Below are 26,817 nucleotides of genomic sequence, written 5' to 3' on the forward strand. Positions count from 1 at the left end.
TAGTACAGTTATGGACATTTTAATGATTGTGATTAATCATATTTTTAGTGTGCTTTTTTCCCTGTTATGTGGAACATGAAGCTGAAATGAAATAAATTCAACTAAATTAAAAAAAAAATCTAAACTGCCTTGTGAAATATAGTTCAAATGTTCAAAACAAGTTAAAGCTGACATTTTAATCTAAAATTCAGTTGCATTTAAGATTGACTTCTGAAAGATTGAATGAGTTCAGAATTTCGTTATGATGAGTTAAGAAGTATTTGGTCTTAGCATTCTTTGAAGACCAGAATTCTTCACACTTAAGCTGAGAATTGTTGGCTGTAGGATTGTAAATGACCTGCTTTAAAAACTAAAATGGGCTAGCACCATTTTCAACTTTGGGATCTGAATGTGCTTCCATTGAGATGAAGAGCAGCAATATCTAGATAGTTCTGAATTTAAATCTCAAATCTGCCAGAGACAAATGAAGGATTTTTTTTTTTTTTTTTCCTTTGATCCTTAACTAATATTTCTTTGTACACAGGAGTTGAAATAATTTAAAATTATTTCTCTGGGAAGTCAGCTGTGTCTTTACATATATCAACACATATCAACACATCAAAACCAAGGCAGTTTCAAACAGTATTGTAACATGTAAACAGCAGTTTTTCACCTTGGAAGAAAATCCTGCTGGAAATGACAGTCTATTTATAGTATAGGGACCAACTTTCTGGTTTAGCATGCAGTATGCTGGGTGCTGCTGCACCGTAGAAATTCATAATTTCTCCCCATTTTAGATCTGTCTCAAAATACAAGGTACAGACCTTTGTGAATCTGTGAGTTAACAATTTAGAGTAATAATTCCAGGCCAGTACCTCTGAGGAGATGAGCTCAGTGCTGATTTTGAAGAAAGTGGAAATACAAATGTATATGCTGCTTTAAAAACGTTATTGTAAAATGACATCTAAGTGTACCACTGCAGCTACGGTCAGTATGGTGTTTGTTACTCTGTACTTTTTTAAAGACCGTTTGTCTGTACCAGCAGAGTTCTCATGGTTAAGACATACATTTTGGAGAAGTTAGGAGTAAAGGTTATTTCTTCACAATATGGGAGTAAAATGCTCCTGAAACATGGATTCCCTGAAATTTCCTCTCTGACACAGCCCTGATCTGTGAGCTTTTATTATTTCTGTACTCTGTTATGTGAAAACATACAAATATATATGTATTTTTTCCTTATGAAGGGATTATACTTTGCTATCTCATGGAAGTAACTGAAGCAATCGTAATGTATTTGTCAGAATGGCTGTTTCGAACCCCCCTGAGGAGTAAAGCATTGTCTCTTACTTGGATTTCTAATTTAGGTATTAATGCAGAATTACCACCTTTTTCAGACAAGTCATACTTATATTAGGATGTCTTCTCCTTTTAACTACAGTTTGCATGCAGATTACATAGCATTTATCATGCATTCCTGACTAGGAAATTTAATCATTACAGGGCTAAAAGTGATTGTTCTGAGTTTCAGAAATCTCTTTTCTCCTTTGATTAAAAGTGCATCTTGTTCTTATTTGACCTTGAAGTATGTTTTAGTCTGGTTTCCTTTTAGACATGTCAAAGAGCATGGTTTTTGTTTTTCTAAAAGATGGCCTCTGGCATACTGGAGGGACTAGTGCTTTGATTTCTATTTTCTGTAGAGGACTCTCTTTATAGGCAGACTCGATAGTCATTTTCAACACTTGACAGCACCTATGCAAGGAGAACCAGCTGCGGATCAGGCTAGTGTTTAACATCCCAGCAGAGGAGAGAGGGCAGAGTGGGGACACAAAAAACCAGCACAATCATACAGCTCAGTAATACACTCCCTACTTTTTTTAAAGGCCATGTTCTGCCTCATTTGAGCACTACACATGAAGAGTACCAGTGCTCAAATTTTTCTGCCATGCTCCATTGGATGTTGGGTTTTTTTAGGAATGTTTGTGAAATCAATCAACAACATGGTTTCCTCACCCTTCACTGCAGTGGAGGCTCCACCCTTGGCATCTGTAAAGGAAGGGACACAAATCTTTTCAGACAGATGAATCTTAAAGGATGCTCAGTTAGACAATAGCTTTACTTGCAGGTCTAACTGTTGTCAGTCTTTTCTTTTGTGGGCTACTATTGTTAATATAGCTTCCTACTGCATTTTCTTCTGGCAACTTTGTCACGATACCTTCACTATGTAGCATTCTCACTTAAAGAAGAAATTAAGAGTTTTATTCATTATCAGTATCCTATGAAGAACCAGGCTATGGTCACATAGTGAATTAGTTTATAATTAACTAGAGAGCTGGCTCCAGAGAAGTTTATGTGAAAGGGACATCCTTATTGCAGGCTCTAAAATTTCACTATTGTTTAGATGTACTCAGGTCAATGTTAATATCAGCTAGCTTGAGTGGTAACAGCAACATCATTGTGGGACCCTGAAGTCTTTATCCAGGCTGCACAACATGCCAGAGAAGAAGGGTGGATTGCTCCCTACTGAGTTCTGGGCTCCTGTTGCTGGACTTCTACCCAGAATCTGGAGTAGCCCACTTAGAGCTGCTCAAAGCATCTCTTCAGTAGTGAAGGAGCACCCTAAAAGATTTCAGGTTCTTTAGAGTTCTTTCTGAAGCTTGTTGTCTACTGCGGTTGCTGGGCTCTGTGTGGCTTGATGGCCTTCCTTTGTTTTGTAAGGGAAGCCTCTTTCCTCACCAAGCCTGAAAATATGTTGTGAAGATGTTTATGATGTCGTGGATTTGGAGTAAGGCTAAGCAACAGCTGAATGTTCCTTACATATTTACAGTGTTGTAAAGTAATACTGCACACTGGGGATCAAAACCACATAATGCTTCACTTGACAACTGGTATAGCAATGTATAAATGCTGATGTCAAAGGAAGCAATGTATGCTGTTATAATAAATAAAATCAGATGTGGCAGACCGAACACTTTGAGAAAGACTTGGTGCTTTCATTTCTTCTCATCTTGTGGTATTGCTGATATATTTTTGTACTTTTATTTTATTTCTGAAGAGATGGACAGTGAGGAACCAGCAGAATATATTTTATTTATAAAATCTGAAAGAAATTCTTACAGGTTCTAGATATTTGCAGTGAGCTTTTATAGTATAAAGAAAAACTCAAAGGAAAAAAGGAAATCTGTGTACCATTTGCTATTCTAATTTTTCAGCTGATATTTAAACTTGTAACCACTCTATTTTTGGGATAGTGAGAAATCTCCGAAAGAAATTACAGCAAGTTTACATCTTTATTAGATACTTGATATGACAATATTAGGAAAAGGTGAAGGGAGAACTGGTATTTAGCTCTGTTTCCAGGAGATTTAAGGTCTCTATGCTATACTAAAACACCAATAGTACCAAAATTAATTACAACCTTGGAATAGCAGTATCAAAATTCATTCTAATATTTTGGAGTATAGTAATATATAGCAAGTTTTTGTAAGACTTCAAGGGTTTTGGGATTTTTTTTAGCTTCTTCCCTCATTTCTCTTGCCAGAGAACATGACCTCACCTTCAGTTCAGAGCATAAATAACATTAATAGGCGGTGCCATGAGTAGAGTAGTTTTGGACAGAAGGTAAAGAGGCTAATTGAGAATCTAGAGCAACCGCAAGAGCTCTGCTATGCTGTCACTAGCCTACTGCACCATTTCAGAAAAACAGTTCTCTGTGCTGTTAGAGGCATGGTGTGCTCAGTAAGGAAATGCAGTCTTTTTTGGAAGAATTACATTTTTATAACTAAACATAGCACTACATGAAAAAGATAGAGATACATTCTCAGATGTAGTTTCAAAAATTAAAGTAGTTGAAAAATATTGATCATGAGCAAGTTTTTTCATAACTGAAGGAGCCAGCTGTTGTTAGCAAAGCTAGAAATTCACGTTCATGACCTTGTTGTCATTGTGTACTTCAAGTCTAAAGCACAGAGGTGGTAGAATTCAGTTACACACAATTGTAAATAAAGCTGGAGAAGCATGATTGTTAGCAGTGAATGTGCTGGAATGGATCATCTAATGTTAGCAGTGGATTAATTCTCTACCAAAATGTAAATTGCACTGAATGGATGGTTAACACGTGTAACAAATGTGTTCACTTGGGGAAATATGATGCTTGTGAGCTATGCGTTGATCCGGTCAGCCACTTTCCTGTGTCTCTTGCATCTATCATACTTAAACTCTATAAATAACGGGGGTTGTGCAGGCTGAATAGCAAAGCTGCAATATGAAATAGGCCTGTTCTAACATGTCAGAAGAATTGAAACCCATGCTCAGGAAATGGCTATTACTGCTTCTGGTAATGGCAATGCAAAGTTACAGTCTAAGTATTTGCATTTATTTTACCTTTTTGGAGAAAGCAGAAGGTTGCAATTTGAAAGCGCTCTACTTAATGCTCTAGTCCAGCATGAGGCTTTTGGTAAAACACAAAAGACACAAACCCCAAAAATTCTTCAGCGCTGCAAAACCCAGGGTGAGCAGAACTTACTCTGAAATAGGTAACTTCTGATTTTCACAGTGGTAATTATAACCAGATTTATCACTTCATATGTGAATAGGGTGATGAGTGCAGCTGGCATTTCAACTCCTAGGCATGATCACTTATCCCTGCCCTCCATCAACATACAATATTTTCCCCAAGCAGCACTCGTGTATCTTATTTCAATGAATCCTAAATAATCACGTCCTTTTATCTGCAAATTAAGTGAGTAATGACTGATGTTTTCGTGGATGACATATTGATATATTACTTACAGTGGGTATTGGTGGTGTTTGTGAGTTTTTTCTCCCCATACCTGTATTTGTAGAGATGTCATAGAGATATTTTTCTTTATGCTTCATCTGGTAAGACTTCCCTGTCATCTCTTTCTCCTTGGACTGTTGGTAGAAATTTTCCTTCCATCATTAATTACAGGAATCCCCTGAAGGACACTATCTGTATTATATATGTGCATTTCCCTGAGATATAACTAGGTTACTTTAGCAACCAGCTGTACATTCTGGAGAACAGATATGCATTTCATATATATACAAACCTCTCATCCCCAGAGACAGGAACAGTGATCTTGGACCTTTTCTTAGGTAAAAAATCAGTGGATCTTTACTTATGTGTATGTGTGGTCCAAATATAGTCTTCTATTCTGTAGAGTTTGTTTTTGTTGCAGTGTACCCAAGTCTGGGCATCTGTTTTAGTTGCTACTGTTAATGAGTGTTTTTCCTAATACGTTCCCTGACTATATGCCTGTGCCCTCATTTTGTGCTAACGTGGATATTATCGTTTCTGTGGCTGCATCCTTTGATATTTAGTGTCATACAGTGAATTTTTTTGGAAGTCCACATTGCAAATTGTTGTGGGAGTAACTTCTCTGTTCTTTTGGTCCCTAGGTAGCGGTTTTCTTTACCCACCAGCAAACTCAGCCATTCCTGCTGACACATGAATGGGACAACCGATTAGTACTATTTATAATAAAACAATTAATAATATTTATTATGGAGCACTAGCTGAAGGGGTGCTCATTAACACTGTTCTGTGCTTAATACCAGTCCTCAAACACTTGTCTCATTTGCTTTCAAACATGTTTTGCCACGCAGAGAGTGCATGGCTGTCCTGTTCTCAAACGTTTCGCAGTTTCATTTACACTCCTAAATCAAAAGTATGCCCAAAGGTTTCCTGTATGTTCCAAAGTTGGATTATCCTAAGCCTTTATGTGTGCCTGACTGAAGGTATTCTCAGCAATCCTGGTTAGCACTGTGTGTTCAGCAGAGGCAAAAGCAGTGGTGATGTGCACTTTCTTCTCTTATGACTCCCTACACTCCTCAACACCCCCCCAGGGTGGAAGAAAGCAAGCTGTGTACTGTTTAGTGTTCTGCATATAGCACAGGTCTGAATGTAGTGTTCTCTTAGTTAACGTGTCCTTTTACCACTAAGGAATAGGTGCACCTCAGTTAATTACTCCATCAAGACAGACTGTACATTATTATTTATAAACTAAGTTGCTTTGGGATAATAATGCTGCTGCGATGCCAATGAAATGAAAAAAAATTTTGAACGTTATGTTCACATATATATATGAGACACACACACAGGCTTTTCCCATGCCCTTTGACTTCAGATACTAGTCATTTTTTGTTCTGTTTTGAGAGCACACAAAATAGCATGCCCTAGAGACAACAGGGTATGGTGGTTAATTCCCATCCCTTGCCAGCCCCTTGGAATCTGTTTTGGTTTGGAAAATGTGAAGGAATGAAGCTGTGGGAAATGGTGTTTCTGTCACTGATTAGAGAAAAAGCTACCTTGCAAATTGCCAGGTAAGCGAATACATTCATTGTGTGAATTCATAGTCTGGGAAGACATTCACCAATGGGCTGTAATTTCCCCTGCTAACAAAAATAAACACTGCCATTTCAAGGCCATTTCCCAATTTTTGGGTTAGACCTTGGCTTCCTTCCCAAACACCACTGTGAACTCTGAGCTGAGGATGTCTTTCGGTCCCTCTGCCCGTGTCATTTGTTCTAGGTACTAGATCTTTTTCAGTTCTGGGAGATGCTGCATCTCCCTGGTTCTCTGCCAGATTAATTTCTTTTGCCTCCAGTGGGTTTAGTGCTTGGAGCAGTGCTGAACACCTGGTCAGAATTGTTATAGTTTCAGGGAAGACCGATAATGAATTTCCAGACTAACTTCTATTTTGTTTTGTTTGTTTTCCCCCTTTTTATTATTATATAGTCATTGGGATTTTTTAGTCTTCCTGTGCTCTGTTCCTCCATACAGTTAACACTTTCAGAAAATTATCCCTGATCCTATGAATTGGTCACTGAAACTATGAAGCAAGATTCTGCTGCGTTTACAGCACAGCTCAGTTTTGAGAAAACAGTAACCAGTCTTTCTCTCCCCTTGTCTTTACTTGCACACACACGCACACAGAGGATGAAGAGCACAGCCAGCGCGTTAGTGCAGCATAGAGAACAATGAAATATTGAATGTGGCAGGACTTGAGAATCAAACATCTGCTTGTGTGGTTTGCGTTTACGGCTCACGTGATTTGTGTGCATCGTAGTGGTACTGGAATGTATGGGACAATGCACAGGCATGACTGACAGAGAAGGAGCACTTGTTTACTGTGATTCATCTAAGGATAGTATAGTTTTAGTAGTAGAACAACAATAGTAATGGAAATGAAATAACAATATTGTCTTTGCTTTTATTTAGAAAGTAAGTGTTGATGGATTACAATGATTAAATGTTACCTGTTTTAAGGCATTTTAAATGGTAAGAGTTTTATACATAGGCCACAGCATTTTGTAAAATATGTTAATATTTGTAAATATATTTTAGAGCAATTCTTTTTCCTTGCTGCCTTTCATCTTGCTCAACACAGTGATTACTTTGCTTTCTTTCCTTCTTTTTCTTTGCTTAATATGTAGGGGAGTTGTTCCTTCCTGCCATCTTAAGTTTTTTCTTTGTTGAAATAAAAGCATAAGTTGTTCCGAATGCAGTTCTCCCTTAAACATTCACTGTACTCTGATAGGTTTAGCAGAGATGGGGATCACCAGGGGAATGGATGACTCAGGCTTTTACACACTGAGTCAACAGTCACAAAGAGTAGATTCATATACTTTTGGCATGTAAGTACAAGCCGTTGCTTCATTTCACTGAGTTTTGTTGATGAGTTTTTCCAGAATTAATTCAAGCATAGTATTGAAGTATTGAAAAGTAATATGACTGATTACGTGGTCTGCTTGGACATAGGTTATGATGGAAAGTGCATTGAGTTTGGTACCTACTTTCACTGTGTAACATTTGCATCTAAGAAAAGAGCCTTAGCATGTCTTTCATGTTTGTATTTTCATCAGTTTCTCTTTGAGTAGTATGTTGATGCCCAACAGATGTGTTTAAATATGTAACATATAGCTGGTATTTGACTTTTACAGCCATGTAATGTTTCACTTTGTCCAAAGAGTGGTGACTGTTTATTTGAGAAGACCTAAGATTTTCTGTGATAAAATAGTTTGAAGGGCAATAATGCATTGTGGGGCTGTGGGACTTGCCAGGCTGCAAACAGTAAATAACAAACTTCTATTCTTTGGCATCAGCTTAAAACTAGTCCTTAGGTTTTGTTAAACATTTTAGTTAGACTGTCTTTAAGGGAAGTGATGCACTGTGGCTCAAACTGACAAATTCTTTGTCACACCAGATCTTCAGTTTACTGTCAGCAACAACCTTATTGAATATTCTCTATGACTGAAAGGGCAGTTGTCAACAGCAGTAGCCCAGTGTCACAATAGAGACAAATAACTCTGTCATCAAAGTAAATGCAGGTTTCATTTTATTTCATTTATCCTTCTGCACTGGGATCTCCTGAAGAGCTCCGATACTTTGTGCTGATCTTCCCCACTGGGGATATGCAGATGAATTATCTTTGTGTCATCTCTACCCAGTGAAATTCAAGATCATTTTGCCAAGATGCCTTTTTACAGGAAAATGATCTAATGACTGGATTGCCCTACTGTCACTGAAACACCAAGGTAGTGACCACTTAGTGCAAATCTTCTTCCTCTTGTTAAAAGTTTATCAGTAGGATAAAAGTCTGTGCTCTTGCTGCTAAAAGAATTAGTATCATCTAGTTATTTGAGACATGCCACAAGTTAAATCAGGCTGTTATTTATGGGGGATTTTCCTCTGTTCATCATGCACTAGTACTTTTTACAAGAGCTTCTGCCAGAGTCACTGATGACTTGGGGATTTATTTTTGTTTTTCCTTAGTTTCTGTCTCTTTCTGCTCCTCATTTCTGGTGTATTCCTGTCATCTTTGGAGGTCTGTTGAATTGTGAGCTGGCTAGCCTTCCTTTGTGGCAGGTGTGAAAAATTTGACTGTATCTGTCAGTGTTTCAGCTTCCGGTAGTGAACGTGAGCTCCCTTACCAGTCCTCTGAAATTGTGCTTTACTATGCTGTATTCTAAAAACATGATTATAGAGTGGAACATTTAAAGATTGGGTGGTGGCTTAAGATCAGGTTTTGCGGGGGGAAATGACTGTATCTGGAGATTTCAGTGATCTAGTATGGCATCTGTGGTCAGCTTTAGAGAGGATATAGGTCAAACAGGTGCTATCTGCCCCACCTTTTCTGCTTTGGTAACCACTTTTCAGTAAATCTACTCATATAATTCTTCAGGTCATATCAAGTAGTGCTAATATTTAGAGTTAATTTCAATAATGTGGTGAGCCTTAGCAACAAGGAATTCCTGGCAACTTGCTATTCGAGTCCAGTGCTGTTACATCAGCTGTTTCATAAAGACCTCACCATACACAAACTTATTCTTATTCCACTTTTAACAACAAACTCTGATAGTGTCAGTTTGAGACTGTCTACCAAGAAATTTCATTGGCAATTCAGGCTAAAGCAAAAACTTCTAAACGTTCTGTGAAGGTTAAATTTAATTGCTTCCTTGTTCCCTTTTAACTGTTATGGAAGAGCGGTAAAAATGCTTGCCAATTTTGCCTTTATTTTCTCAAGCAGCAGGTCCAAGCCCAAAGAAAAAATAAAGTATAAACCAAACTGAGTTGGCCTTTTGTATGTATTGGAGCTTTCCTTGCTTTGGCTTCTCATCAGACCAGGTTTGCTTGCTGTGAGGATAATCTGACTCACCTTTTAAAACATTAAAGGTCAGCTGCACTTGAGGAAGCTCCCGGTTGGCAGTGACTCCTAGGAAATGTCCTCAGCTCTTTCTTTACAGTTAGCCTCTCTGAAACAGTAGGCTTTGCTTTTCTTTTCTTCCCTTAGGCTTCTAAAATCCCAGTCTGCTTGATGCACTGCAGAAAGCACTGGGTAGATCCTATCACGCTATCCACTATTGCATATTCCTTATTGGAGAATGTAAGGTGGGTGGGTTTTGCTTTTGAGGCGATGCATGCCCCATTAGTCCACGTCCCTTCTGCAAAGCAGCTAATGATGCATTTGTTTCTTTCCTCTTCCTTTTCTTTTTTTTTTTTTTTTTAATGATTTCATCCTTTTGGTGAGAAGGTATGAGGTGTGTTAGTGTAGAGTGAACTCAGTCACCTTACATTATGTGAGCCCAGGATAAACACAAATTATTAAACAAGAACTGAATTTCTCTATATTTAGTAGGTAGAATGAGTTTTAATAATTACGTTGTATATCAGAATATAATTATTCTTTTCATTTATGTGCCAGTCACTGATAAAAGAATTGGTTATTTTGCTGTCTCCCTTTAGGTATGTAGATTTTTACCTGATAAATTCTACTAAAATTTCATAAAGTATCAGACTATAAAAAGCAACCTAATCACCGATAGCATTTAACTGATTTAGAATGGTCATGTACTGTGAAAATTGTCACACAGGAGATGATCAAATCAGGCTAGTAAGAGAGATTTTGTGGCAAATTAAATGAGTGCTTATGTAAAATTACCTACTATTGCAGTGTGTGGAAGTGTGTGCGTATGCGCACGCACATTCATATACTGGAGCTGATGAGCCTCTGGCAGGGAGCTTTGCAGAAGCTGCAAGTATTTTTAGTGGAAACGAAATCTCAGTTCAGTTCTGCAGCATGTGACTTCCTATTTCTGTAAGTTACTTCCAAGGGACTTCCTCTGTTAATCGGCTTGTCTCTGGAGATTTAATCTGGAGCCGGAGTGTAGTCTGCTTTGTCCTGTGCCTGTGACAGCGTTTTCTCAGAGTTTTCTTTTGAGTATTCTATTTCTGTTTTGTACCATCTCCAGCATGCAAGGATCTAGTGGCTGCTACCCGTGATAGGAAGCTGAATACGTTTATACAAGTCTCGGTGGTACACCCAGCAGAGCACATTTTGACGAGGTATTCAAGCACTGAAATCGTGGAGGTGAGAGTCTTTCTTATTCAATTAACGTGTTGATTAATGAATTGTTCGTTTCTTCCTTAGAAAGTGAATGAGAAATAAAACAAGTTAGTGCGTACTCTTAGGTAAGACAAGCACACTCTGGCAGTTAGTAAAGCATACCTAAGAGTGTTCTGTAGCTTTTGGCAGTTAACCAGGATAAACAGTTAGAAATGAACTTGGCTTTTCATGAAAGCTCTGTTGTTCCAAGTAGAGGCACAGAGAATACTCCGATTCTCCTGACAGAGGTCTAGAATGAAACAGGGAATAGTTATTCTCGAGAAAGGACAAGGCAATGCAAAGTAAAACTAAATTAAGAGTACAGTGAGTTTGTAAAGTATTTTTAAGTTACAGAAGAACATGGGCATATTATATGGGTTTTTTTAGTCCTGTTTCTTGTTGTATTTTTTCCATTGGAAAGTTGATGCTTTTGCAATTTGAAAAATATTAGCTTACTTCTACAATTAGGGATAAGAGTGTGTGTACATAAGGTCTGTGACTATATAAAATAATCAGTAACTTGCATCACATATTACAGCAAAAGTTGTCTGAGGCTGCTTTGCTAGTCTTCTCTTTGCCCTGTAAGCATCAGGGTCAGAAATGGCAAAAATGGTTCACAGAGAAAATTAAGTGTGAGCTGGAAATGTAGGTGTAACTAGCTTAACTTATTGAAGAAGACTCAGTGAGAACAGGGAAGTCTTATTGTAAACACACACATTTTTGCCAAAGGCTTGTTTTAACTGTTACACACAATGAGAATATTTAACGAGCCCTTTGTGTGATCATTTTCAACCAACTACTAATTAAGTTGTTATGGTTTCAGCCACCAGCCATCCTGAAACTGCTTAATTCAAATATCTTATATCTGATCAGGACGTTTCATTGCAGACTGTCTGGAATGATGTCGTGCATAAAATGGATTAGATTTTTTTTTTTAATTTTTTAAATTTTTTAAATAGAAGTTGATGCATTTCCCAACACAATGTCCTAGATCTGAATAAATTCCTGAATTTTTTGTGTCAAGGCTCTCAGCTTCATACTCAAGCTTTGGGGGAAGGGAAGTCAGGGGCACAGAAAAGTTAGTTTCTTCAAGAGAAATTGCATTTATCATGCAAAATCCTTCATTTTGCTTAATAGAAAATTTAAGGATACAAGTCTGGTAATATTTGGAAGTTAAGTATAATCAAACATTCTTACTCCACTATCGCCTAAGAGGGATATTGTAATCCCCTCCCCACAAATCAGTAAGCTTAATGTCATACAGGGAGTCTCTATAGCATCTCTGTAGACCTTTTATTGGGACTTAATGAAGATCTCACTTTTTGTGTGTATGTAAGTTATATATTTAGTTCATTTAAACTAATATGAAATTGTGGTACTTTCAGAAAGTATCATGGGAGAAAGAAAGATTTTTTATTACCTGTGGTATTCCAGATACTGTTACCTGCTGGCTATGTTGTTTAAAGTCATGTTGCCAGGCTCTGTTTCAAAAGCACTTAATACTTTTTCCAGATAAAAAACTTTCCGGAAAGTTTTTTTAAACTTTCCTTATAAAGTGTTAAAGTTGTCTGGTTTTCTTATTTGTTGGATAATACTTAGCCATTCACTTCTCTCTGCTGTAGAAAGCTAACCTTTTCTAAAGAGCCCACGGTTTCTGTACATCCATAATGGCATACTACACATTGCACAGCTGTTACCTTATTGAATGTTTGCTCGTGTTACACAGGGTACAAGAGATCCACTGTTTTTGACTGGTGTGACATTCCCACCGGAATACCCCATCTATGAGGAGACTAAAATAAAACTAACAGTCTATGATGTCAAAGATAAATCTCAAGACACGGTAAGTGCTTTGCTTCATTTCTTGCACAAATCTTATTGAGAAATAGAAAGTTTGCAAATTGGGAAAATAGGTTTATGTAGAATTAGTTTTGCTCTTCTTTTATACTTAAAATGTACTTTATTTTTTGTTGTTATATTAGAGAATAGAGGAGGAGAACCATGCACTTAAGATGGACCCTTTGCTATTGTTTAATTGATTACATGAATCAGCATAGGTATTCCTGGCAAATAAAAGATTACCCTTGTGTGCTTTTTTATGGCAGAGAACATATGGAATAGACTGAGATAACACCACTGTGAATAATTTTTCAGAAATACGTTTCTGACAATATTTAACTTATATGCCCAAACCATAATGATGATAGAGCCAGTAACCTGATGTTTGAGAGAGATAATCATATTTTATTTTAATCTCTTGCGTGGTGATACCCACAGCTGTCCTGTGGCTGCTGCTGTTATTGATTTTTAAGCGTCCAAGATCTTCTGTGTCACTGCTAAAGGTGAATCATTTTGGGATCCAATGTTGTACACTTTTGGTTACAATATCAGCTTTTTATGCTGAGAAACAGTTACTCACTTGAGATGTTATATGGACATCAGTGGAAGTATTTGAGTAATTTAACTGCCAAATATAGACCTTGAGTGCCATTTTCTGTGCTCCAGGTGATCTAGGATAACCTTACAGACCCAGAAGATATCATAGGACCTATCGGAGATCTCTGTTTTTCTTCTGTGGCAGCTGGAGTCCAGCTGATAGTTTTCTCTTGGGCATCAAAAGTGTCCCTTGACACCTGTGTTTAATTAGCTGAATTGCTCTTTACATATCTGTAATTGGCCTCCAGTATGATTAAAGACAGTGCAAGCTCATGTCATGACTGTATATCCATTCATTATCCATAAGAAGGAAATCAAAGGCATGACTTGCAACTTGAAACTGTCTTTGAACTTCTTACATAAGTTGTATGTTTAGAGAACTTCTAATTTTGTTCAGACAGAAAATAGTTGATATGTTCATTTCAATTTTGGACTCCTGTGAGCAAACAAGTTGGATCTGTCTCTTCACTGTGTTCTTTAATGGGAATGTGTGGAATATTTTAGACACAGAATCTGGATTTCTTTCAGGTTTTATGGACTAAGGTATTTTCTTCTGTTTATGGGTAACCAGGGAAGGGACATGTACACACATTTTCACAACGTGTATGTTTTAATTTTTGGTCACGGTTTAGACTACAGGGGCTTAAAACAGGATCTGCTGTTTCTCCAGTAGAGTTGTCACCCATGGACAGATACAGGAATTGAGTGAAAGGAGTTTGACTTTGTCACTTCCCTTGTCCCTTGTGACTGACAGATGATGGAAAATAATATGCTATCTGTGAACAAAAAAAAGTGGACTTGATACATAGACCTATCCTTGTACTACTACTCTTCTAGTTGCAGACTTCTATACTGCCACTTATACAGGACAAGATCTAGCCACGAGAATGAATATATGTTTTTGCAAACTTCTAAGAACTTTTTATAGCTGTTCTTTATAATTGTAGTAGAGGACTAGAGTCATTCCCAGAGAATCCCATTAATGTAGTTCGTAAGTCACAGGAGGGAATACCTTTCTCTTTTGTCACAGCAGTTATGTAGTTCCTATGTAAAACATTCTGGGTTTATAGTTTATGGTATCTTTTTGTAGAGGAAAATGTTAATCCCATCTCTGGTTTACATATATTTAGCCTTTTATTAATATTCAACTGTTTTAAAACTGGATGTAGGTTAAAAAAAAAAAAGCTGTAAGATTAAATTAAGGTAGACTGCAGCATGCGTGAATGACTCTGGGTCACCCAGGTTGTGACTTCAATTGTGGTGGTATTTGGACTTCTGTTTACATCCTAGAACATCAGTGGTGATAAAACTAATGGCTTGGCTTTCTTTCCTATAATTGGAAGCCATCACACTTTTCTATTAATTCAGGTGACTTTTCTGAATCTGGAGGTGTATATAGATTCATAAAAGTCAGGTTTAAATGAGCTACAGCACGATACCATTACCAGTATAGCTGCAGCAGTGCAGACCTCAATGTTTGCTTCATGACCCAAGAAGTGGGATGTGTCCTTTTGGCAGTAAGCCTATTCCAAGTGCCGTGACTTCACAGTTCTGATTACCTAGGCTGCAATAAAGCTGGCTTCTTGTTCCTCAGAAACTGCTGCCACAGCTTCTGGTCGCAACACACAGCCACACCATTTCTCTAACAGACAGGTAACCCACTGGGGGGGTGGAGGGGAATCCAAGGCTGTTAGGTATGCTCTGCTCCTCTAGGCCGTGTTTCCAGACCAGACACCAGCTCATACAAGTGAGCATGTATGGCAAAATAAACCTTGGACCTGACTATAAAATATTTTGCAGAAACTAGACAAAGAGCTACACAAATAAGAATTCCCACAACATCAGGGCTCTACTACTCCTGGTTACTTCAGTTAAACAGTTCAACGTAGCCAATATCCCTCACTGTAAATATATACTTATTCTTTTCTTATTTCTCCTGTAATTCAAATGAAACTAAAGGAAGTGAATTCTGTGCGTTAGTTAAACTCAGCAGGATTTTACTGCCACAAACAGAAGACTGTCGAGAAGGTGCAGAAAAGGGAGTGGATATATCATGGGGTAAAAGCATTTTCTTTTGTTTTGCCTAAACCTGCCTCTGCCTATACAAGATTATTAGGTCTTTTTTTCAAACACCCTAGAAAAATAATTAAATACTGCTCAGTTTGTGCACACGGGTTGTAATGCTAAAGTGAAAGGGGATGCTCTCCAGTGACAGACAACCAGAAATTTTTTTTTGGGGGACTGCTGACATGCTACTTGTGCTGCTTTTTAAAACAAGATTTAAAAATAATCTTGCAATGCTTGCATTCCTATACCAGAAAGCAGATAGTTAACTTCACTCTTGCCTGTTATTTAACTTACATTATGTAAGAAGTACAGTTTAATTATGTTAAAGTACTGTGCAGCTGGTTTCACATTCACTGTGCTTGACACACTGAATGTTCTAACTGCACTTTTCACTTTTATGCATCTCTGTCTGATGTTTATCATAATTATATCTTGGCTGTGTCAGGCTTTCTGTAATTGAGGCTTTTTAATATAATGAAACACTTTTTGTTTTGGCTAGACTTTCTAAGTTAGGGTGATTGGTTCCTGTAAGTTTTCACGTAAATAGAAACTTTTAATAAAGAATATGCTATTCCAACTTTGATATTGTCAGAATTAAGAAGATAATAGAATGTGTTATGAAATATAATTTAAGTATACCCAGTGAAGCCATGCATACAAAGCAGTGGGTAATGTCATATCCTGAAAAATGTACAGTGACATCTGTTTCTACATCACAAAGATTTTCTTCCCATATTGCCATGAGCAAATTTATCTTTTGCTGGCTTGAGCTGCACTGTCTTTAAGATTTTTAGATAGTTGGGTTTTGTTGCAATGCTGGTACTGCACCTGTTCTTTAAGTAATTGTCCAAGCAAATTGGAACTAGAGGCTCATATCCTATTAAAATATTATCTCTGTACCACTTTTGCACAGGTACCTATTATTATGTTTCCTGTAAGCCTGCAGGTTTGCCCAGTTTGGTCTAGCAAATTTTAAAGCTGAAGACAGGTTTGTTCACTTTGAAAATACTGCTTAGCGTAAGTCGGGTACCACAGCCAAAAGACAGACCTGCAGAAAATACAAAATATATGAATCTGTGTTACATTAAGAGTAGGGAAAGCCTAGTGACTAATGTGGGAGACAGAAGTCTTTCTGTTCTGTTTAGAATTTATATACTTACCTCCTGCAAGCAAGTGTTCTGAACTTTGTTGTGTAGAGCAGTGTGGCTATTTTTTTTAGGCAAGTACTGTAACATTTAGTGATGGTGAGGCTTCTGTTTACTTGTTTTCCAAAACTCGTGGTTCTGTTGCTGCATCTACATCTGACTTGCGTTTGTTTCATACAGTTACACCTACAGCTTAAATTCTTACTATACCAACTTTTCTACCTGTAAAGTGGGGTTGAAAATGTTTGCATCTTGTATGATGGGATCATGTTTATTTTAAGTGAAGCAAGATCTTGAGGTAAACACTGTTGTAATGTTCTGGTGTGACATGCAGTGATTCGTACTGCCTCCTTTTGATACACACATGGAGAGGTTCTGGAAGCAGAGGACAGGAGCAACTTTCTGTATCTGGTGGGAATTTTCTAAATCTGGTCTCTGCATCACCCCTTCACAGATTCCCCTTATTGTTAGGAGGGGATGGAAACCGGAAGCTTGAGAAGAAGCTTCAAAAGCAGAGATTTTGCATACTGACTAGGGTTAGAGATTTAACAGATGTTTTTGCTTTTTGTCGTAAAGACCAGCAGGGTATGTATCCATCCGAAGGTAGATCCTTTGGATGGATAGAACTACTGGAATTCACATGTGATATTGAAGATACAAACAACCCCTATAATGCTATCTCCTGAGAGCAAGGAGAAACTGGACATGTACAAGGCAGTTGAAATAATACATGTTCTACAGTCTGGTCTTGCATTTGTTAATTCCCAAATTTTCTCTTAATCACTGAGAAGAAAATTAGATTAATTCGATAATTTTAAGAGTACTAGGGATAGAAATGAAGTTTTGGATATGGGAACATACATTATAAAGTGACAATTTTCGATTATTTGGACTTCAATTGATATGTCTTCTAACTGTTGAGGTTTGAATCATCAATTAAACTTGCTCACTATGAAACTGAACTTGCAGAAGTTGAGTTTTTGTTTTTGTTTTTTTGGTTTTTTTTAATGTGTTTCTTGATCTTGCAAGTATCCCTGTTAAAATTGAATCACACTGGGGTGGGTTGTTGGGAAATTAAGAACATCTGTCATGAAAGAGGCATTTTGAGTTCAGTTGCGAAGCCAGATCTGAAGTGACAGCATTCCGTGTTCCCGTGTGGGCATTGATCTGTATCGCAAAACCACCACGCAGTTTAGTGTAGTTTGCCATCTCTACTGAAGAGGCCCACGGCTTGAATATTAGGAACACTGCAGAGTAGGATGTGAAATGCATTAGCAGAGATAAATGTGAAAGCTTGCACATCACCTACCTGCACTCTGCCTGTACCAGGGTACTCTCAGTCCCTCACTCTAATCAACACTAAAACTACTGAAGCTGTTTTTCTTTAAAACTTGAAGCAGCGTTGAAAATGCTCTACTTTGTTTAAAGAAAAGACACTTTAAATTCTTTCTTTTCTCCGTTCTGTTCACTGTCATCTCTGCAGAATTTGTAGAGAAATACTGCCTTAAATTAGAAACTCTTATTATCTCATTATTCTTAATAGAGCAGTACTGTATGGTACCATGATCCTACCCACAGAAATACTTGCAATAAATCTTTAGATATTCATGTTTCTTTTCAAAATCATGTAATTTTTTTCACAAGTATATACTTGATGATAGATTTAGTTTTCCTTTTGTGTCAAACTATATATTCTTACTAAACACCATTATTAGAGATTTTTTGGGGGAATGGTTTTCATTCTTCTGGGCACATACATGTGGAATCCACCTAAAGCATTATTGTCAGTCTTTCTCAGTATTTTTTTAAAAGTCTGGATACATTTGGCTTTATATCAAAATAAAATCTTTCTTTAAAGTGGCCGCAGGTATAATAAGGTGTCATATATCTTAATGAATCTGTAAGGCTACTGGGGATAAGTGTCAAGACCAGGAAAGTTAACAGGTATAGACTTAAAGTCCATTTGTAGCCTCACTGCTCTTTGTGCCTAGTCCTTCAAAGTGCAATGGGAGGATTCAGCTTTGCAGAAATTTTTCTCTCTTTGAAAGCATCCTACTTTTCTTCCTATTTTTTCTCCTACGCTTTTATTATTTTTTTCCTAATTGAGGCAAACTCCTCCCTATTCCTGTATCTTCAGGGAAAGTTGTAATCTACAGTTAGTTAATTTTCCATTTTCTTTTCCTTTCCGATCTACTCTGTCAATCAAATGGTACTGCTGCCTCACATCAGGCTTTAAGACCAATTGTATTCTGTAAAAATGTAAAGGGTTGCCTTGGAAATTGCTTAGAAATAAGGGAACCAAATAGGAAATGGTAACATTTTCCTGTAGATTTTTTTAACCAGCCAAGGATTTCAGTAACATATGTACGATTGTTCCAATCTCTGTAGCACTGTCCAAAAAGCTTGCAAATGTATAATTCTTCCATGAATACTTTGTGTATGCATATTCATAGATATCTTTCATTGCTCTATCCCTCACTAGACCAGCACAGAGCACAAGAGAATAGTCAAACAAATCCAAGGTGGTTATTGCACTGCCCTGCCATTTCTAATGATGACTTTTAGGGTTCAAGGGGCACATGGCTAGTGGAGATGGCCGGGGTCTTTTCCTCTGAAATACGCATGCTGCAGTGAATAGAGGAAGAAGAGCCCGGCACAATGTTTCTTTAGTCAGTGTGAAGCAATCTGACTGTGAAAACATGACCTCACATTGAAGAACGTGCTTCTGTCCTTTGAATGGGTTGATCTGCTTTCCCTGTCGGTGCCCTTGACCCAGGTGTCCCCTGGAGAAGGCACTGGAGGAGCAGCTCCTCAGGCCGGGGGTTGGTGCTCCCGGCAGGCTGGGTACTGCAGCCCTCAGAGGCAGCCCAGGCACCGCCAGCACAACTGCTACTATGTGCAGCAACACAGGAATGTTCGAATGACTCAAAGGATAAGATTTGTCAGTTCTCAGTGGTAATTTCCCTTTTTTTCTTAGGTGAATGATCAGTTAGTCCCATCATACCAGCACAGACACTGGAATGTACAAAAGGGTAACTGACATTCAAGAAAACAGGGATGTGCTTGCCTTTAGCTATAGCTACTTATTATGATTATACACACAATAGTTGATATGCCTACCTATAGTTGATGGGTAGTTTGGAAATGAGAGGCACTTCATGTGTGTCAAAAAAAGCGGAAGATTTAAGAAGATTTTTTTCAAGTTCAGAAAGCTCCATTTTTGCCTGTTGGACTCACTTTTGGTAGTTTCTTTACCTGGAAAAAAAAATCCCCCAAATGGATGTCTCTGTTGTTGATATAGAGGCACTTCTAACTTTAAGTGGATACATTGAAGTCCTTGAAAAATCACAGCTGCGTACTTCTGTTTAATTTTTTGTGGTTTGTGTGCTTTTGTCAAATAAGGCTTTAGAATACTCTATTACAAGTTAATTGTCTTTATACTGCAGGAAAAAAAAAATATTTATGCCTCCTGCTTTACTTGCAGCCAAAATTGTACATTAATAGAAATGAATTAACTGTAGAAACTGTATTAAATGTTGGAAAGAAGAGAAAAAATAAATGTTTATAGTGTAGCTTCTGCCTCTTAATCTTCACTAAGGAATTTCCATTTTTATCAAAGCCCAGTTCAGTACTAATGAAAATAGAGTGACTTCCTGAAATTATTTTGATTTTATAGTATTTGTTATCTTAATTTTTTAGCCTCTTGAAAAATCCAATATGTTCTCATATTCTCAACCATCTCCTTTCACAGAAAGGTACTTACAGATATAGATGTTAAATAAAAGGCACAATATATTTAAAATCTAGTTCTTCAGTGGCAAAAATATTTCTGCATAATATTTAATATATTTAGATGCAATAGGGTTTGAAAGGATGAAATTTATATGGAGCAGTGGTAAGTCTGCTCTTGCTTTAATATTATGAAAGCAGGCACCTAAAACCAGCTTGGAAACAGATTTTTCTTTTAAAGTCTTGGGGAGTGTTTTGTAGGGAATTGAAAATGGAAGAAATTCAATCTATTAGAACAGATTTTTCTCCCTCTACCATGTGTCTTACAAAAGTGTTCTTTACAGTTACGAATATGCTTGTACCACTAAATGTTTGCATTTGGAATTTTGTAATTATAAAGTAAAACTGAGCAAATAATTCTATTTAAAAATTAAGTAAGAATCATATGCATTGGACATAATATGAGACTTTATCTTCTTGAGGAAGCTTTTGTTAGAAGAGTTTAGTTAATTACTCTCAGAGTTAGCTAGTTAAATGTTTTGTATCGTGCTGTATTTTAAATATTTGATGAATAAACATGAAAGGCTTGTGTAGTCATTTAGGAATTCTAGTGCCATTAGAAATGCATGTATCATTGAATTTTACAGTAATCAAAGCCTCTTTATGTAATCATTATGCAGTATATTGCAGAAACAAATTCCCATGTGGCTGAAATTCTCCATGCTTGGCTTTCTTCATGCCAGAAATGAGGATTTTGTTTTGATCTGTTCTTTGTTTTGTCCTGTTCACCATGGATTGCATGTTCATAAAGGGAGGGGAAAAAACACTGCTTTCTAACTTGCAGTTTTTTAAGAAACTGTTTGCAGCTTGCACAGTGATGGCTGGAAAGCCAGAAGAATGAAGGACAAATATAGTCTGTAGCGTGGTCAAAATTTTGTGCATTTAGTTCTCTCAATATCACAAGAGCCTAAATGTGCATGACCATTATGAACATCAACAATTGAGGTCAAGGTTTTAGTGTACAAAGCAGTTACCATGTTGAACAGAGTATCAGATGCTTTGTATTTTTACAGAACTTTATGCTATATGAAAGAGATTTCCTTTCGTTGAAAAGTACACTGAATTCCCTCACCTTGAGTTTATTACTTATTGATGAGATCATGGATCATTACCAAGGAGTCACTGGCACAGTGACATTAGCTGTGATTAAATTTAGTCTTTGGTGGTTTTTTTTCAGCATTCTGGGGTGTTGAGAATTGGTGGATTTTTTTTTTCCCCTCTGGAGTTCTTTTCATCATAGTCATGGTATATTAAAACCAAGAATAGTTCAAGATTTTTATAGTACCATGCAGCTGTTGATGTTTATTCTTGCAGTCTTTATTATTCTTAAACCCTTTGTCATGTATGCACTTACTAATGTGAAATGAAAAATCTGAAAGTCAAAATTATCCTAACCATTTTAATAAGTTTTCTTATTTTTCTTCTTTTTTTTTTTTTTTTTTTTCTTAATCCAGTTCAGAGTAGGGAACACTATGGCTTTCTATTTTATTTATAGTTCCTTCCTCTAGTTTTGTTTTTCTTTCCCAGCTTTCTCTGCAGGCTTCAGCATATTTCAGTAAGGCACAGCATTTAAAACATAACTGTGGTAATGGTTCATAGAGCTATCAAGGTAACTTAGTTTAGAGCAAAACCAAAGATACCAGTTACCAAAGACTGTTCTATCAATTTTGAACTTACACCTGAGCGACCTTCAAGTGAAATTCAGAGTGCTCTCACTGGGAAGAAATTAGACAAATCATTTTGTCTAGAAGTTGATAAGCAGTCATGTTGTCATACATACCAAGGAGTAGTACATTTGCACCAATTCTAGTTTGTGTATTGTTGTGAGATAAGACAAAAAATTTTTTGATATATACAGTCATTTCTGGTGGAGGCTGAAGTTGTCTTACTTTGTGTGTCTTACATATGGTTGTCTAAATTGTTCAGGTTTTTGGTTCTACAGAAAGACTATGGACATTTGTCACTGTATTGTTGTTAGGCAATACAAAGAAAATCACTGCATCTCTGCAGAGTAGAAGTGAGAGTGGAGAGTACTACCTTCTCTCTCCTGGATCTATTAGCACAAAATTATGCATGTGTTACTATCTAGCAAGTTTATGTCTGTACTACTTCCACCAAAATCTGGGAGTGGGACCAGAGGCAGCATTGGATTGCAGCTCCTCGGTTTTATATTCCCTACTGTACCCTTCAGAAGTTTTACTGGGAATATCAGAAGTGGTCAAGAGTGCTAAGCTTTTTTCTATATGCATTGAGATAAATGCTAATTCATTTGATTGCAAAGCATCTGCACCATGAGCAATTGTATGGATCTGTTTTGTATTAAAATGCAGATTGCCAAGTTTGGGTAGGGAGAAAACCATTTCTCTGTTGAGATGACTTCAGACAGGATTGTCTGCTTCCTGACAGAAAATCTGTGTTGTGTGGAACAAATATAATTTATTTCCTGTAGAAGGCAGCAGTCAGTATGTCTTTGAGATGCTTGGAAGGCTTGGATTTTGATGCACGGCTGCCTTAGTGAAATCAAGCATAGAGGTCCTTGATTTGTTGTACCTATAGATTCTCACTGCCTCCGTTCCTGGGGAATAAATTGGCGTCTTTTCAAAAAGAAGTAATTGCAAGTCTCTCGCTCAAGAAATTATCTCTGAATGTGGAAGCTCTGGACAGTTACTGCCCAATTATTGCTACCCTGTTCTGAAATAATATCACTCCTGTGGCAAGGAAGTTTCTGAATAATTAACTGTGCCCAAATGGCTTTCAGGCTTGGGTATGACAGAAGAAAGACTGGTCTTGCAATATAAGTTATATAGGTACATACATCCTGTTCCATGGAGAGGCTTCCTGAAATACTTTTTCTGTGTATGTACAACACTGTGTGAGACTTGTGTCCAGAGTTTCGTTGTCCATTAAGACAACCTTGGACTTATCAGTCAGCAGTCCTCTCCTGGTGGATAAATCTGTCTTGATTTAGAATTATCCCTAGTGCAGAGTGTTTTGTACTAGTACAGCGGCGGATTGCTTTCCCCTGCTCCTTAGAGTGTTCCTCAGCTCACTGGCTCCAAGAACAAGCTCCTGTAGCAAGGACCAGCGGGCTTAAAGTTTTTATGTCTGTTTTTAGACATGTGAAACATCATAATCATGTACATGCAGTACAAAGAACACAAAAAGCCTGTTGACTCCAGTTGCATTAAAATCCACAGGAATGGGATACTGGCATTTTTAACATCTATCTTAAATATTGTCCCCCAAAACCCATGAGCTATCTATTGAAGTTGTTAAAGAGTAACAAGAAGTGAAGGGATATCACCTAGTTTGAAAAAACAAACTATTATTTGCCTTGGTTTTGGTTTGTTTTACCCCTTCCTGCTGCCAGTTCACTTTTTTCCAGATTGATAGTTTGTTTTTCTGTTAGGTGTGCAGCCTGTTTTGTATGCCTGAAATGGACCGTGCTGGTTTCTTAGTGTTCCTGAAACTGTTAGGTGAAGCTGTTCCTAGAGTTACCTGATTCATTTTTTTTTTCCCCTTTAGTTAGACATACCGGACATACCCATTGAAATACTATTGAATATGAGTAGTCTGTGCTTTACACAGGAAAAACTGGAAATTCAGCTTATTTACATGACATAGTTCATATGTCTTATGATCTGAACACTTAGCTAAAGTAACATAAAATGTTCTGGATTGTCAATCTCTTTTTCAAGAGAAATTGTAATGAATTTTATATTTACTATATTTGCATCTGTGATACATTTGTGGTAAACTTATGAGACTGTATAACTTAGTGCTTTTGATTAGGTTATAATTTTTGATGCATTAGAATTACTACAAACAGAAGGAGCAATAAATTATTTGCTTCTTTAGTGAATGATTGTCATTTATAGCAATTTATTGAGATGCTGTAAGTTAGCCTGCACAGCATCACATTTCACATGTGATTAAAATGAAAGAGGTTGTTTCTGACTTTGGGAGCTCAGCACTGTAGGCCCTGACTGTTTCAGACCAGGTGTTTTGTATTCTGACTGCTTGGCACTTTCCACAACTGAGGTTGCACTGTCTGAAATCGGGTGCAATAGATACTTTATATGGTAATGGCAACTAGTTTAATATGGGTCTAGGGACTGGGGAAAAGTTCTAGGTTTGAAACAAATTGCGTAGCTTTATTAGGGATAAAAAGCATAATTTCATTTTATAACAAAAAGCAAATGTGTTTTCAGATGGTTTTAACATTTTTATGAATTCTAGTTGAGAGACGATAAAAGTAAGCATATGTGGTTTGGAAGTGTGTAGATGTTTTTTGCTACCATGTTCCCCACCAAGTGATGAGAGCTCAAGATTTTGACCTGGAAATAAGCAAACTTTATTTTGAAAATGAGTTTCTGAGACAACCTCAGGACTGTAGCAGATATGTTTTGCAGTAACACCCTGTAGTCCTTCTCCACTGATACCCAGCCCTGGAAACCTGGGAGAAGAGACATGGTGAGTGTCTTGGCCAACATCCCAACACAAAGTGCATGTTGTGAGGCAGATGCTAGGAAGAATCTCAGGGTCTCATTTTCAGATGTGTTCTAAATGACTAGTTTCCTGATTCAGCAGCGCATAGCAAGTAATGCCGTCATTGCTCTCTGCAGATGACACACCACACTAATTTGTTTGGCTGTTCTGTTTCACGGCTGCTGAAATTTGATTTGGGGACATGATGGGTGGGAGATGGGAAGTAGCTGGCCAAACAAAAAAATTGGTAAGGGACATGGCAGCAAGAAAGTGTCGGGGGAGGGAGACATACACACAGAGGCAGAGAGATTGATGTAGAAAGTGTGGCCACACTTTGATACGTTAAGATTTAAGTAGGCCAGCCCTTTCTATATCAGGTTTGCATATAGTAAGAGCTGGATTTGTTTGTTTGCATACAAATAGAGCTGGATCTCTGAAGCGGGCTTTGAGTCCTCATTCCTTTGGTATTAGTGGTTGGAAGGAGTAATGACACATGTTACAAAGCCCTGGAAGGAGTTACTGGAGAAATAACCATCAGTACTGTGGAGCCTCAAGATAGTACATCTTTGTCTTTGAGTTTGTAGTGCAAAATACAGAATTAGCTAACATATGAATAATACAAAGGCTAAAAAGTTGTGTGATAGAAGTACAAAGCTCAGGTAAAATGAAGGGGACCCCATGTTTCCCTTCAATTGCTTTGCTAATCCAGAGCTCGTGTAATTACACTGTATACCTGCACACTCTTGTTTTCTGTGCCTCAGGCTTTCTGGTTAAGTGGTGGTGTTGGCACCATTTGCTTCCACAGTCGGTCATATAACATTGGATATAATAAATTGTAATGGGTTTTTCTGCGTGTGATGTTGGGTATGAAAGTTGGGTGAGGGGCAATAAATTCCGTTTCAGCCTCTGTAAATACAGAACTTAGAGCATTGTGTACATTTTATTCTCCTTGAAAAATCCAGCCAATAGATACTGGTATTACTAGAAAGCACAATACAATGAGTTATGCAGGTGTATTTCTTACTATGTTATTTAAAAAAAATTGTATTCAGAGAATATTGAAGTATGTGTTATTTGCTTACCTACACCAAAATAGTAATTTCAAGCAACTATTTAATTTTATTTGTGGTTTCTCATTCATGTGATTTATTCATGTCTCATTCAGATTAGTCCTTCAAACTATGAGAAGCAGACTATAATATTTTATAAAAGCCACTTAATTTCTCAATGAAATACTTAAGTTGCCTTTTTCAAAGAGGGAAACATTTTAATTACTATTGAATTAATATACCATTCCTACACTTATTTTAAGCAGATAAACACTTTCTCCCAAATGAGCCTATGCTGATGCTGTAAGACCATTCACCTGTAATAACACTTCACCTTCCCAAAGAATACAGTGGTTTTGGGGGGGACATTTGGTTTGGCTCAGATTTGTTTTCTAATCCTCCATGAAATGAAACCTGTTTTAAAAGGTGGCATTAGACAAAGCAGCCTTTAAGTGTTTGAAAAAAAGGCCCAAGAATGTTCACCTTGTATGTTAGATTTTTCTTGAAGTGGTTTTATTTTGGTTTGTTTTTTTGGGGGGGATGCGTTTAGGGACTGTTTCTTGTAAAATCTTTGGCGTGATGGTACTCTAAACTTGCCAGGTCTAGCTGTCTGCATGAATCAAAATTTCCATGTGGCATAATTTCTGGAGCTTGGCTGGCAGGGAGTCTGAGGGCAGGGTGCTGGTTGCAGCCTGGAGTATAGGTTAGTATCTGAGCCATAATAGCATTTGTAGAGAGAAGGTTGAAATTCTAAAAGGTGCATGTATTTACATGAAGTTTTAAAAAATAATTTTAAGAAGAGAGCTCAAGTTTTTCCTTTTTAATCTCTTCTTCTCCCAGTTTTCATATCGCTGACAAGGTTACATTTAAGTGGTTTATTTTACAAGTTGGGTGAAAAGATGGGAGTTTGTTCCCCGTGGTCTAAAAGAGCATTGTGTGCTGTTTAGTGCTCTGACTTTT

General features: G+C 37.3%; 1 protein-coding gene across 5 annotated transcripts in view; it reads left to right on the forward strand.

The window, feature by feature from the left end:
• Nucleotides 1–26,817, forward strand: part of INPP4B (inositol polyphosphate-4-phosphatase type II B) — a 330,214-nt gene that overhangs the window by 145,485 nt on the left and 157,912 nt on the right. For all 5 annotated transcript variants that reach the window (XM_074905028.1, XM_074905029.1, XM_074905027.1 and 2 more), the window contains exons 7-8: nucleotides 10,750–10,868; nucleotides 12,610–12,726. In XM_074905028.1, the coding sequence (XP_074761129.1) occupies nucleotides 10,750–10,868; nucleotides 12,610–12,726 (236 nt within the window). The remainder of the gene's footprint in view (nucleotides 1–10,749; nucleotides 10,869–12,609; nucleotides 12,727–26,817) is intronic.

Source organism: Athene noctua, chromosome 4 (genome assembly GCF_965140245.1).
Source record: "Athene noctua chromosome 4, bAthNoc1.hap1.1, whole genome shotgun sequence".
In the NCBI taxonomy this organism is placed as follows: Eukaryota; Metazoa; Chordata; class Aves; order Strigiformes; family Strigidae; genus Athene; species Athene noctua.